Source organism: Balaenoptera physalus (assembly GCF_965194825.1).
Source record: "Balaenoptera physalus genome assembly, chromosome: 6".
Classification (NCBI taxonomy): Eukaryota; Metazoa; Chordata; class Mammalia; order Artiodactyla; family Balaenopteridae; genus Balaenoptera; species Balaenoptera physalus.
In genome coordinates this window covers 100,507,362-100,521,094 of record NC_138885.1, presented here as the reverse complement: position 1 = coordinate 100,521,094, position 13,733 = coordinate 100,507,362, and the positions used below count along the sequence as shown (strand labels likewise).

The following is a 13,733-nucleotide window of genomic DNA, read 5'->3' as shown; positions in this document are numbered from 1 at the left end:
TTGTCTCTTCATCCCCACTCATAATCTCACCAGACTGAACATACACATTGTCCTTCTGGAAATTGTGTGTGAGTGTGTGTGTTTTAAAGAAATCATTTTAAACAGTCTTCACACTCTTCTGTTTATCTCTTTCTCACAAATGTGCCATGCAGAAAATAATTCTTTACTTTTCAGGTCGTTTGACTGACAGATAAAAGTATATCTATATATACATATTTCTTTTTTTTTTTTTTTTTTATTTACTTATGGCTGTGTTGGGTCTTCGTTTCTGTGCGAGGGCTTTCTCTAGTTGTGGCAAGCGGGGGCCACTCTTCATCGCGGTGCGCGGGCCTCTCACTATCGCGGCCTCTCCTTGCGGAGCACAGGCTCCAGACGCGCAGGCTCAGTAATTGTAGCTCACGGGCGCAGCTGCTCCGCGGCACGTGGGATCTTCCCAGACCAGGGCTCGAACCCGTGTCCCCTGCATTGGCAGGCAGACTCGCAACCACTGCGCCACCAGGGAAGCCCTATACATATTTCTTTTTTTAAATGGGTTTTTTTTTCTTTTTCTCCCAGTTTTATTGAGATATAATTGACATACAGCACTGTATAAGTCCAAGGTGTACAGCGCAATGATTTGACTCACGTACATCATGAAGTGACCACCACAACAAATCTAGTATATACACATATTTCTTTTCCCTTGTTATTTTGTAGGTAACCTTAAGAAATGCTAGAGAAATAACTGATCTATTTCAAGCTTGAAAACAATACTTAGAGTTGGATTTGTGTCAGTTTTTGGATTATTAATTGAATTTCTCTCATCTCTGGTCATGTTACAAAATGAATATGCTTCGAGCATAAAACAAAAATTTCCTTTAATACAGACTTTGCTGTACTATCCCATGAATAATCTTGAGAACACAAGGGAGAGACAGAGGGGGAGAAAGGAAACAGGGAGAGCTGGAGAGAGGTGGGAGGGGGGGAGAGAGAGAAAAAATAGTTTGCAGAGCTTACTATCCTGCGATTCTGCTGCTTTGGCAGCTTTGGTCTGGGAAAATGAGGTAATAAATTCCTTTAGGGTAGAAACTCTATCTAATCAAGAATGTTTTACTTGAGAGGCTTGCAGCCAATCATAACTTCTGCAAATGCAGGGGTACAGATTGCCTCAGCACTCCTTCTTGGCTCTTTGATTCAAATTGAGTACTTCTTGCAATTATCTCTTTTATATCGTCCCATTTCTTTTTTTTTTTTAAAATCAACCTTCTCTCCTTGATGGATACTATCGATTCTTAGGACTTTAAATTCTACCTATAGGTCCCCAATTCTAAAATTTATATATTTAGCTCTGACTTTGACATACAGCCAAATGTGTACTTAATTTACAAAAGAAAACCTTAACTATACCCTTTGCTTTGGTGTAGGGTCAAAACATGTGGAACTCAGCAAACTCCGTTTGGCCAGAGAGCATGACGGGTCCATTATTATTGACAGCTGGTGTGAAATAGCATGAACAGAGGGGATATTGTCTAAATAGTCCCTGGCATTAAAAAATTCTGCCTACCTTCCTATAGATCCAGGCCATGAAATAACTGTGCTCATACAGGTTACTCTTGCTGAATTGCACTGTGACATTTTGCAGCTTTCAGTACCGCCAGGCATCCAGTCACGTGAGACTGGCCCTTTACCTGTGGTGGGATGTTGGTGAGGTTGCTGCCCATCACTCTGCTCTTTCCTTTTAACATGCCTCAACCAGGAGATACTTCTTGGTCTTCATATTTTAAAAAGGGGATTTTGCTTTACCAAAAAAAACTAGTTGTGTGTTTTATCTTATTGACACTATGATTTTACAATCAGCCATTTCTCCCTGTTGTTTTGATAACTCAGAAGCCCAAAGTCAAATTTACAGTTCATCAATAGTATCTAACATGATAAAAGCACGTAGATTTCCCATGCTAATCTTATCATAAACTAAATTATTTCCCTGCTAATTTTTCATATTGTTTCGACTCTCTAATTTGTAAATTGTATCCCTTTGCATCATATAATTTTCTGAGTTGCCTCAAGTACTTGGTAAAATAATAAACACATAAATACACACATGTGATATATAGTGCTTGCAACACCGCATTCTGTATTCTTATGTGTGCCTCACGTATTGAACTGTTATCATGTTGAGGACTAGGGCTTTATTTTACATCCCCAGTGTCTAGGACAGCATGTGGATCTTTCTCATTAGCATTAGCATCTATTGAGCCCTAGATCTGTGCCAGGCACAGAGCTAATCATTTGAACTCCTTGAGCGCATTCAGCCTTTAATAGGGTTTGACCTCTAGATGGAGCTCCAGGCCTCTCTAACTCATGCTCTCCCCTCTCTCCAAATGCCTTGAGTGTAGATACAGATATACGTAGGACAGTTACTAACCCATTATCATGATCTCTCCCCTCTCCCTCCCCCTTTTCACTCGCTCTCCCATCTTTTAGGAATCTTTTCCCCTTTCTCGCACAAAATGTCTGTCGATAGTAGTGATTCTCTGACTCTAGGAATGTGACGTACAATTACTCAGGTCAGCTAGCCATTATCAGTAGGAAAGGAGGGGAGATGGCCTGAATGGAGCACGGAGTTACTATGGCAACAGAAGCCTAACACTTCAAACTTTCCTCGCCATTCCCAGTGCAGGAGCAGAAATTCTTAGTGCAAAATAAGCTCTTCCCCATCACAGCACAGCAGGGAGTGTGAACACATGTGACGCTCTAGAGTTCTGGGTGTGTGCCAGCAACTGAGAGAATGTGAAATCAGTCTGGAGGATAAAGGGCCTGTGTTCTCCATATATTTCTGGCTTCTCATTTTCCCTCACGTAGTACTTTCTAAATTTTTCGAGGAATCATTTTAAGAAAAAAAAGAGACGATAATCAGGAAATTGGTGTGTTTTGCCAAATTGCAATGTTATTTCTGAAAGGCTAGAACTTAAGCCTACCTTTAGTTTTACAGATATACTAAACTTTCCAAGTGAATATTTTGTTACCAATGGAATTTTCCTTTCAAGGCATTTTTATGATGCTTTAAAAACTGTTACAAATCTAAATAGAAGATCATCTGGAATCATGTTCCTTTTAAGAATCTGAAAATACAGACACAGCCTTTATAGTTTGAAGCAACAAGTGAAATGACATCTCCTTAAGAAGAAGGAGACATGAGTGCACAGAGATATAATTCTGGGGGCTCTCCCTGACATACCAGGAGTACAAATTTTTAAATGATGACTGGTCTCATCTAGTGCAGAATTTTTACCAGGACACTTTTTCGAAACATTGGAAGGCTATCATGCACAATATGTGTAAAAGGGATCTCAGACTCAACCAAACTGTGGCTCCAAGTTAAAACTGCTCCTTCCCTGCAGGCCCCTCACTGAGTCCTCAGATAGTGTAGCGGCAGAGCAAGTCCTCAAGCAGAAAGGAGCTGTGCATTTTTTTGTGTAAAATAAGAGAGAGGAGACATTGGATTCTTGTGAAAAATTAGAATTTGGGCGGTAAAGAGCCTGTGGAAGAAAGCCACTTCCCTATGAATTCAGGTGATGCAATTTCCCTTTCTCTCTGTTTTATTAAGGAGCAAATATATCAACTGGGCTTTTCTGTCTTTAAGAACATTTCCCCCTGTCCATGCTAAGATCCTTTTCCATGGACTTAACATCTATTTTCCCAGAGGGCCCTGTTTGATGTGCATCCAAGCTACAGGAGACCAATCAATTTCAGCCAGTTTCAAGTTTTTATCTTGCCCCACATTTATCCCCCCCCACACACACACTGCCCCCCCCCAACCCCCTCCAGACATCCAGCCCAAGCTGTGTGCACACTCAGGGGCAGAGAAAATGAGGACAGTACCTCATGTGGGACTTCACGTCCAACAACTCCAGGGCAGTGACCCGCGGTTCCCCAGCCAGGTTTTGCAAGATCTTCAGCCTGGGCCCGCAGTGCTTGTAGAACTCGGTGCAGATGTTCAGCAGTGACTCCCGGGGTCTTCTGAACTCCTCCCGAGCAATCCGTTCATCTAGTTCCTCTCTGGGAAGGCCCTGCCCTTCCTCCAGTAAGTGCAGATTTTCTCTGGGGAATTATAAAAGTTTAACTGGGGGTCTGGGAAGGTGTATGGGGGGCAACTATGAGAGGAAGGTATCACACTGAAGAAAAATATGATGCCTTATATTATATGCAAGTTAATGAAGCAGCAGGGCGGGGCATAGGAGAACCTTATCGGAAGGATCAAGAAAGTTCATCATCCTGTAAGAGACTGTCATCCCAAACTGTAGTGGCTTTACATTAGCCACTTCCTGAGGATTTATGCAGATGTAGGATGCCATGCCTGAATGAAAAGAAAGCTGACGGAACCATAACCCAGCTCACAAGGCAAATTACCACAAGATGACAGAATTAGTACAAAATTACGTTGTCTTTCTGTACCTGATAAAGTGCAGTTTGGCGCCTTGTTCCTGGTACCTGGGAGTCAGAAAAACAGTCTGCGTAACTATCAGAGTAAGAACAGGGGCCCTGTGGTGGGACTTCTTAACGACTTTTTCTTATGAGAAACCTTTGAAGTTACACATTTTGGTAAGCTTCCTAATACACACGTACTAATCCTAAAATATAAAATCGTGATCTTTCATTTGCCTACCACATATGCTGCAATTATAGCTGCCATGAAAGCTGTTCCATTGCCAGATAATTTGTAGAAAGACAGATACTCTAAAAACACACACAAACTCATGCAATGTGGTCAAATGAAGGAAATTTTTGAAAACTTTAAAGGTGAGGTGAATCTAAGTTGCAGTTTTAACATCATGTGCTATATTTTAGGAAGAAGTATGGCTGACTTCCTTTCAGTTCTAGAGACTTCTTGCTTTGTGAGTGATGGGTAACAGGACTTTAGAAGCCCTCTTTCTCTGGGCACCTTTCATCTAGTGTTGAACATAGCTCAGTAAGCTTAGAGAAACCTCTAAATATCACTTAAACTCATTACTCAAAACCCATATAATCATTTTCCCCTAATGTGAGAAATTGAGGTAACACTATCACATCAGATAATTTATATTTGATGTGATAGTTGGGAACGTATTTCATTTTTAACATAAATATATGATAAGCAGGGAATTTACATAAGTAATGATATACACTTAAAAATGTGCTTCAGAGAAAATAGAAAATTATTCAGTTTTTCCTTATAATCTCTGTGCTAATTACTCCATATTGGGAAAAGAGAACTTTCTCCCAAGCTGATTTTGGGTTTGCTCTGTCTTAAATCTTCCTTGGAGGAGGCAGCTAATTACACTTTTATTTTTGTCTCAGAGTATTTAGAGGTTAACCCAGGCGGAATGAAGTAAAGTATTAACTAGTGCAGCCAGTGTCTGAGTTGCACCAAAAGAGGGAAGGTGATTAAGTCAACAACCGTGAAAGCATCAGTTAAGGGACTAAGTCAAAGCTTGGATGAAATGTCTGTAGAAAATCTGTCCACATGAAAGAAAGGTGACTCTGCACAACTGCCCTGGAATGAGAAGCCACCTCCTGGTTATTATTGTTTCCTTTGCCTTTTTCTTGGAGGCAAGTGAAACAACACTGGAATAGTTCAAAGACCACCCAGGAGGCAGAGAACATCTTGCACATTCACACAAACAAATGGACATAAATGCCAGTTTCTGAAGGTGGCTTACTTCTCTTCATTTATGAAGGTGACAATTGCAGAAAAAGCCTAGGTGTTTTCGTGTAACTCTCAACTTTCACCTTCTTCTCTTTTCCTTAGAGATTTTCACGCTCAATATCGACTATTTTCAGGATTCCTTTCACTTGCAACAGCTGAGATTCAGGTTGTACGACATTGAGAGACCACAGAAGAATAAAGCCAGTGAATTACCTGGTAGTCACCCCAGACGACATGGTGTGGTTGGCTGTGGTGGCCCCTTTATGACCCTGGTCACACCTGCTCATCTGGGGGGCCGTCATGGGCCTGCAACAACAGTAACAAAACCACAGAAGTGGAGACACTTATGAAGTTACTGCAGCTCACACAAGCTTGAAGTTAGAGGCTTATAAAGACTTTGGCCTTTTCTGTCACACTCCTCTGCTGAGTCTGTCCTGGAAGGCACTTTAAAGGGAACACTGATTCCCAAGGGTCTATAAGCTCACCACGATTTAAGGTCTTTCATTTCTTGGTCCTGAGTACTAAACAAGTACTCTTCAAACCAGACATTCATGAAATCAGACTTCTAAGTCTGTGCTGATTAAGTGAGAATTAAGAATTCATGTTTTCAATTCCACAGGTACCAGGAAGTTAGCCATTCTAGACAGTAAGAAAAAGATAAGGGTGTACATATCATTCAGGCCACCTGCTCCATAATCAACCACTCTGTTTTTCTGAGAAACTATCAAACAAGGAAAGAATCTTTCTAGTCAAATTTAGACCTAAGTCTGTGTCTTTATTCCTGTCATAGAGAATGGACTTGAGGACACGGGGAGGGGGAAGGGGAAGCTGGGACAAAGTGAGAGAGTGGCATGGACATACATTCACTACCAAATGTAAAATAGATAGCTAGTGGGAAGCAGCCGCATAGCACAGGGAGATCAGCTCGGTGCTTTGTGGCCACCTAGAGGGGTGGGATAGGGAGGGTGGCAGGGAGGGAGACGCAAGAGGGAGGAGATATGGGAACATATGTATATGTATAGCTGATTCACTTTGTTATAAAGCAGAAACTAACACACCATTGTAAAGCAGTTATATTCCAATAAAGATGTTAAAAAAAAATTATACCTAAGACTACCCAGGGAAGTGAGTAAATTAGTATTAAGTCAGTAATTTATTATAGACGCTAAGAAATAGGTTCAAAACAGCTCATATATAGGTAAACTGCCTCTGTGTCATCTGTGACATGGAAAGGAAGATAAGGCTTTTCAAAGCAGTTGCTTACATGAACTCTTTAAAGCTTGCTTTTGTTATGCTCATTTTCTGTATGCTGGTTGTGGCTGGAGAAGAGCCCTTTAAAAATCACCCCAGACCGTCTCTTCCGTGCCTTTGCTGTAGTGGGCACAATTTAAAGCTAGCCCCAAGACCTTCCCCCCACTGCCCCACTGCTGTTACTCCCATTATCACGCTACATCATATAGCAAAAGGGAAATGATCTGGGTAGGCCTAATCTCATCACCGGCCCTTAAAAAGCAGAGAGTTTCTCTTGGGAGGGGCAGACAAATTTGAAGCCTGAGAAGGACTCAAGGAATCACTGCTGGCTGGACGACTTGGGGGCCATGTAAGAAGGAATACAGGTGTCTTCCAACAGCAGAGAGTGGCCCCTGGCTGACGGTCAGGAAGGAAAGGGGACCTCAGACCTAAAGCTGCCTGGTGCTGGATTCTGCCAAAACCCTGAATGAGCTGAGAAGTGGATTTTTCCCCAGATCGTTCCAGTAAGAGCCCAGACTAACTGACATCTTGATTTTGGCCTTGCAAGACCCTGAGCGGACAGATCAGCTGAGCCTGCCCAGATTTCCGGCCTACAGAACCATGCGATGATAATAAATGTGTTCAGTTTTAAGCCTCTCAGTTTGTGGTAATGTGTTACGCAACAATGGAAAACTAATACTGATACACTTGTAATATACTTGTTTCTGTGTTACTACCTATAGAACGGTTAATTTTTTTTCCTGAGCAACGTACATTAGGACTGTGGAAGTGAAGTGGTATTCTTCTCGTTTTCTTTTTGTAAAAACAGTGAAGCCAATTTTGTTGTGAACAATTACAGCCAACCAATGAGGCTAGTCTTCCACTCCATCAAAAGAATATTAAATACACTGGAATATTTAAGGCCACAGAATTTCAACTGTCAGAGCTCCATCCATAACTCTTTGTGGAATTTTTGGTAAGTCAGTTTTGGAGAAGTTAATTGACTTATCCTTATAAAAGGGAATAGAAAGCATCAACATTGTGTACTGTAAAGAGAAAGAATCAAGTGGCCCTTGAAGGAAATTGACTGCCCTTCTCTCCTCTAGTCACAGGAAGGCACTAGTGACATGACCAGGTGGGTGCAGAAGGAAGGGTGTAGGTCATGTATTTCTCCTTGTAATGTTCTTCCCCCTCAGACTTTCAGGAAACCATCCTCAAAGCCCTGGGGGCTGTTTCTCACGGGCAATTCGTCACTGCTCCCTGCTCCGCATCTCCTCAGATTAGATGCACGCGGGCACTTCAGCAGAGAGTCTACCCAAGGCTTTGGGCTATGTTCTGCTTGCCTCGGTGGGCAATGTAGTGCAAGATCAGGAACTAAACATAGATTGAACTTAATGAATAACCATCTCACTCCCCCTCTCACTTGCTGGTGCACGCTGGAAAAGTCCTCCCTGGGCTGAGGGGTTTCAGCGAGTCCCCTCACCAACTGAGCAAGATGGGGCTGGAGAAGTTGGTGCCCGTGATTGGAGTAAACCATAGAATTTTAGGCTAACAATATGGCCAAATGGGATGGAGGAGCGAAGACATCAATGCAGAAAGAAGGCTTCCCCACCTCCACCCGCGGGGAGGAACGTCTCCTTCCAGCTGATTTTAGATGACAATGGAAAAGGAAAGCTTATCACTATATAGTGTCCTGCATCTACCATCCCCACTCGCTCTATCCTTGGTACACAGACATCCCTCCAGCCCCGCTAATCCCCCCACCCGCCAACGCCCGCCCAGGCCTCATCAATCCAGCCCTTCCCTGACACAGGGCAGCTCAATTCCTCTGCTTCTGTACCCAAGAATCTGGTGACAGGGTTAACTTCTTGGAACTTTGTTTAGGCCTGAACCCTGGTGTCAACTGACCTTTCCATTCCTAAATCCCTCAGTCCCCTCTCTCAGCACTCTTGAGTCCTGTCCGACAGACAATCTATCAATTCTAGCATTAGAATAAAATTTTGTAGTTTTACAAAAAACAAATTTTACGTTTGTTATGTAGCTTCTGAAATTATAGTAGAAATAAACCCAGCTCTTTACAAACAGGAAAATAATAAAAGAATGCTTAGTTGAAATTGCAGACATATCATGTCTCATAAAATAAGAGCTAATAAAAACGTGGATCACATTTTCATACTCACTAAATTAGCCCTTTTACACAAGATTTGTTTACTGCTGGGTTAAAACTGCCACAGAAGCTCGGCAAGCTACATGTAAATGTGTGTTTAGCAATCATGGTAGAATAATAATACTAACAATTATTATTATTATTGTCATCATTATTATTATTATTTAGACTACTGAGCACTATTTATCTAAACAACTTAGGGAATGTTTGCAGTTTTAGCTGAGTTTGGATAAGTTACCTGTAAATAAAAACTGGGTTTTAGAGATTTTTAGCCACCACCTTCATCTTTTTGGTGGATACACATAGTTTATGGCTGTGGCTATTTCTGCCGATGGGGTTACCTGGTGAGGACCTCTACACTGTATAAAAGGGCCTGCAGGGATGTTGCAAGAGCAGCCATGGCGGCGATCTCCTCTCGGGCAGCGGGTCCTGTTTCCACTTGTGACGTTTGCCTCTTTAGCTTTTGTAGGTAACATGGCACCAAAGCTTCCAAGACCATCAGCATCTGAAGACTTTAATCAACAGACAGAAAACCAAATCACGTTTTTACATCCTACTTGATATTTTGGAGCATGGAGAAATGAAAAGCCTCTAGAGAGTTGGAAAATTCTGAATCCCCTTCCCACTCCACCCAAGTCAAGAGTAATTAAAGCTGCTGGAAATATCGACCAACACTAATTAATTAGTTAATTAAGCACCGGATAAAAGGTGATAAAATTCTGCATTTAGGAAGAATATTATCCACTTGGGAGAGTTAGCATATATACAATTGGTTGAAAGAACAATAGAACGGTAACAGGTAGAGTGATTCAGTCAATCAGAGAAACAAGCTTCACAGTCATCAACAAAGCTTCCATTCAGTAATTTGCAACAAATCTGAGACAAAATAAAACCCTTCTTTAGGAGGCTGGCGTCTTAAAGCTTAAGCAATTTTACAGCAAGAGTCTAGTCTGGAAACAGTCACTGTGATGCAGGTATGAAAATGGCTGCTTACTAGTGTGAATAATTTAAAAATTCAGCTACATTTTGCTATCAAGAGACATTAAATATAAGTACATAGAAATGTTGAACGTGAAAGTAAGAGCAAACACCAAAAGAATGCTGATGTAACTATTATGTCAGACAAAACAGACTTCAAGGTAAGTTAAAGATGGAAATTTCATAATTGTAAAAAGACATATTACCAGATATCAGACTTTTTATAAAACTATCATAATTAAGACAGTATAATATTGGTGCAAGGATAGACAAATAGATATATGAAACAGAATGAGTCCAAGACAGATCCACAGATACTTGATTTATAACAAAGATGACACTGCAGTTCAATGGGGAAAGGCTAGTCTTTTCTATAAATGGTGCTGGGTCTATTGCTTATTAGATATCTCTATGGGAAAAATAAACTTTGACCCTTACTTTACACCATACCAAAATTAATTCCAGATGGCTTGTTAATCTAAATGTTAAGATAAAAACAAAAAAGCACCTAGCATATAAGGGGATATATTCATAACCTTGAGTTAGCCAAGATTTCATAAGACGACACAGAAAGCACTAAAAAATAGGAAAAAGGTGATACATTGGACTATATTAAAATGAAGAGCTCTGTTCATCAAAAGACAACCTTAGGGGAGTAAAATTATAAGCCACAGAGTAAGAGATGTTATTTGAAATACAAGTAGCCAGGGGTGTGCTGGAATGGCTAAATAACCAGTCAAGAAGGCCTACTGGACAACCCTCAGGATGGGGGAAAATATTTGCAACTGAAGCAACTGACAAAGGATTAATCTCCAAAATATACAAACAGCTCATGCAGCTCAAGATCAAAAAAACAAACAACCCAATCAAAAAATGGGTGGAAGACCTAAACAGACATTTCTCCAAAGAAGACATACAGATGGCCAACAAACACATGAAAAGGTGCTCAACATCACTAATTATTAGACAAATGCAAATCAAAACTACAATGAGGTATCACCTCACACCTGTCAGAATGGCCATCATCAAAATATCCACAAACAACAAATGCTGGAGAGGGTGTGGAGAAAAGGGAACCCTCTTACACTGTTGGTGGGAATGTAAACTGATGCATCCACTATGGAGAACAGTATGGAGGTTCCTTAAAAAACTAAAAATAAAACTACCATAGATAACTAATGAGGATCTTCTGTATAGCACAGGGAACTCTACTCAATGCTCTGTGGTGACCTAAATGGGAAGGAAATCCAAAAAAGAGGAGGTATATGTATAGCTGATTCACTTTGCTTTACAGCAGAAACTAATACAACATCGTAAAGCAACTATACTCCAATAAAAATTAATTAAAAAAAATTAATTAAAAAAAAAAAGGCCTACCGTAAGCATCTCTTTCCAACACCACATTCAATGATGTCATTCTGGTATTTTGCATTCAGCAATTGCTACATATTGGCAAATTGGCAATGCTACAATCAGAACTCTTTCCCCCAGAGAGTTGGTTGTTAAATGTTTACCAGCACACCACTCTATATAAGTTAAAATGTACTTATGTCAGACTCTTTTAAAAAAATTCTATATATCAAATAAAAATGACTGATAATCTCATTTAAAAATGGGTAGAATACTTCAATAGGCCCTTTGCAAAAGCAGATATCCAAATTCCAGTAAACAATCTGAAAGGCTTCCAAACCTTTTAATTTGCTGGAGGGAAATGGGAATTAAAACCACAATGAGATATCACTATAAGCCAACAAAAACAGCTAAAATAAAAAAGACTGACAATACAAAGTGTTGATGAGGCTGTAGAGTACTGGAACACTTATACACTGCTGGCGGGAGTGAAAACTGATAAAAGCACTCTGGAAAACTTTTTGGTAGTATCTACTAGAGCAAAACATATACATACTCTATGATCTAGCAGAGCATTTCTACCCACAGAGACGCATATATATGTGCACACAAAGATATACAAAAATGTTCACTGCAGCATTATTGGTAATAGCTACAAACTGGACACAACGCAAATGTCTGTCAACAAAAGAAGAAATACACAAATTGCAGCATAGCCATACAACAGAATATTGTAGACAAATGAAGAACTATTGTTATACACGATTGCGTGGATGAAACTCATGAAATAATACTGAATAACAGAAGTCAGACATTAAAAAATACCTACCATATTATTTCATTGTAGTTGAGTTCAGAAACAGATAAAGCTGATTTGTGATGTTGGAAATCAGGATAGTGGTTCTTTTATCTGATTTTTCAATTTGAGTGGTAGTTACACTGATGTGTTAACTTTGTATACATTCATGAAACTATAAAATTACAATTTGTAAAAACTTTCTTGTATGAATATTTAAATAAAATACATTATTTAAAAAAAAATTTAAGCACAACAGGGACTTGGTATTACAAATGTTGAAGTCTTGTAAGAATTGAATTTATTCCCATGAAACATATCCTAGGGAACAACTACTTAAGAGATCCTGGCTCCACCCAGGAATTAAGAACAGTTCTGGCTTAAACAGAGCAGAATAAGGTATTAGGGAGGTTTTTAAAAAAAATTTTAATTTAGCTTAACAGTATTGGACTCTGGCTTTTAACTCACAATGACAAGAGAATTTGATTGTGAACTCTAATTCCTTTTGATTTCAATGTGTTTGGATTTTAACTTGAACGTGTCCTTCATATCTCATTGGGAATTTGATAATGCGAGGAATTTTTAGTCAAATTTAGGGCTTCTCTATGCTGTTAACATTTTAATATTAGAGAATCTTTATACATTTTACCATTGCAGTGTCTTCATGTTATCAGTTAACCACACAGCAGAATCTCTGATACACCCTAATAACATGGTACTGGATATGCTTGGAGTGGAAAATAGAAAAGGGGGTATTTTGACACTTAGGAATCGAGTGGACTTGGAGTTAAGTTAATGCAAGGTTTTGATCCATTTCTGAACCTTTCATGGAGCTGTGATTTTGTAGGAGGAGCCCAAGGAAAGGAGGATGAGGACCGTCCTGAGAGAGGGTAGATTTGCCCTCCTGAGGCAGGGTTGACCAGGGGCATAGTGTTTAATCCCCACTGCTTAAGACAAAATAAGGTGGGAATGTTGGGGATGGGGGTGGCATGTTTTACTCATTCCTCATGTTTCCTTCCAGCAGAGAGAGTTCAGTCCATATCAATCCCGGTTCCTCTTTGCCCTTTTACTCATTCTGTTCTGGAGAAGACAAAGACTTACCTGAGGGGCAAATTGATATAGACATACTGGGCAAAATCAGCTCAGCTCTTTTCCTTTTCCTGGAAAAGCCTGCCAACAGGGCTTCTATCCTCTGCTGTGAGTTCTCAGGGCAGTCCTGTTTCAAGCCTGATTCCCCTACTTAATCTTTCTCAGTAGTAAAGGTGATATTTCAACCTCGTTTCTGCCTTCCTCCTTGCCTTCCTTCATTTATTTAGAACATGGGCAAGAAAGAAGTCACTCTTCACTGGATCCTTCCAGAAACCTCAACTCCTTCCTCATATGACTGACACCGTTTCAGGAGTTTCTGAGAAAGGATAAAGAGGACCCTCAAGATGGCTATGATATTCAGCTCAGGCAAGGAGAGCAGAGATTTACACCAGAGGCTGTGGTAAGAATAAACTGTATGCATTTTCTTCAGGTGGCTCCTTATGTTTACAAACTTGGTT

General features: G+C 40.3%; 1 protein-coding gene across 3 annotated transcripts in view; it reads right to left on the bottom strand.

Moving 5' to 3' along the window:
- UNC80 (unc-80 homolog, NALCN channel complex subunit) overlaps nt 1-13,733 on the bottom strand; it is a 237,618-nt gene that overhangs the window by 33,312 nt on the left and 190,573 nt on the right. For all 3 annotated transcript variants that reach the window (XM_082467395.1, XM_082467397.1, XM_082467396.1), the window contains 4 exons: nt 9,404-9,574; nt 5,879-5,971; nt 4,435-4,470; nt 3,862-4,080 (listed from right to left, as the gene is read on the bottom strand). In XM_082467395.1, coding sequence (XP_082323521.1) covers nt 3,862-4,080; nt 4,435-4,470; nt 5,879-5,971; nt 9,404-9,574 — 519 coding nt within the window. The remainder of the gene's footprint in view (nt 1-3,861; nt 4,081-4,434; nt 4,471-5,878; nt 5,972-9,403; nt 9,575-13,733) is intronic.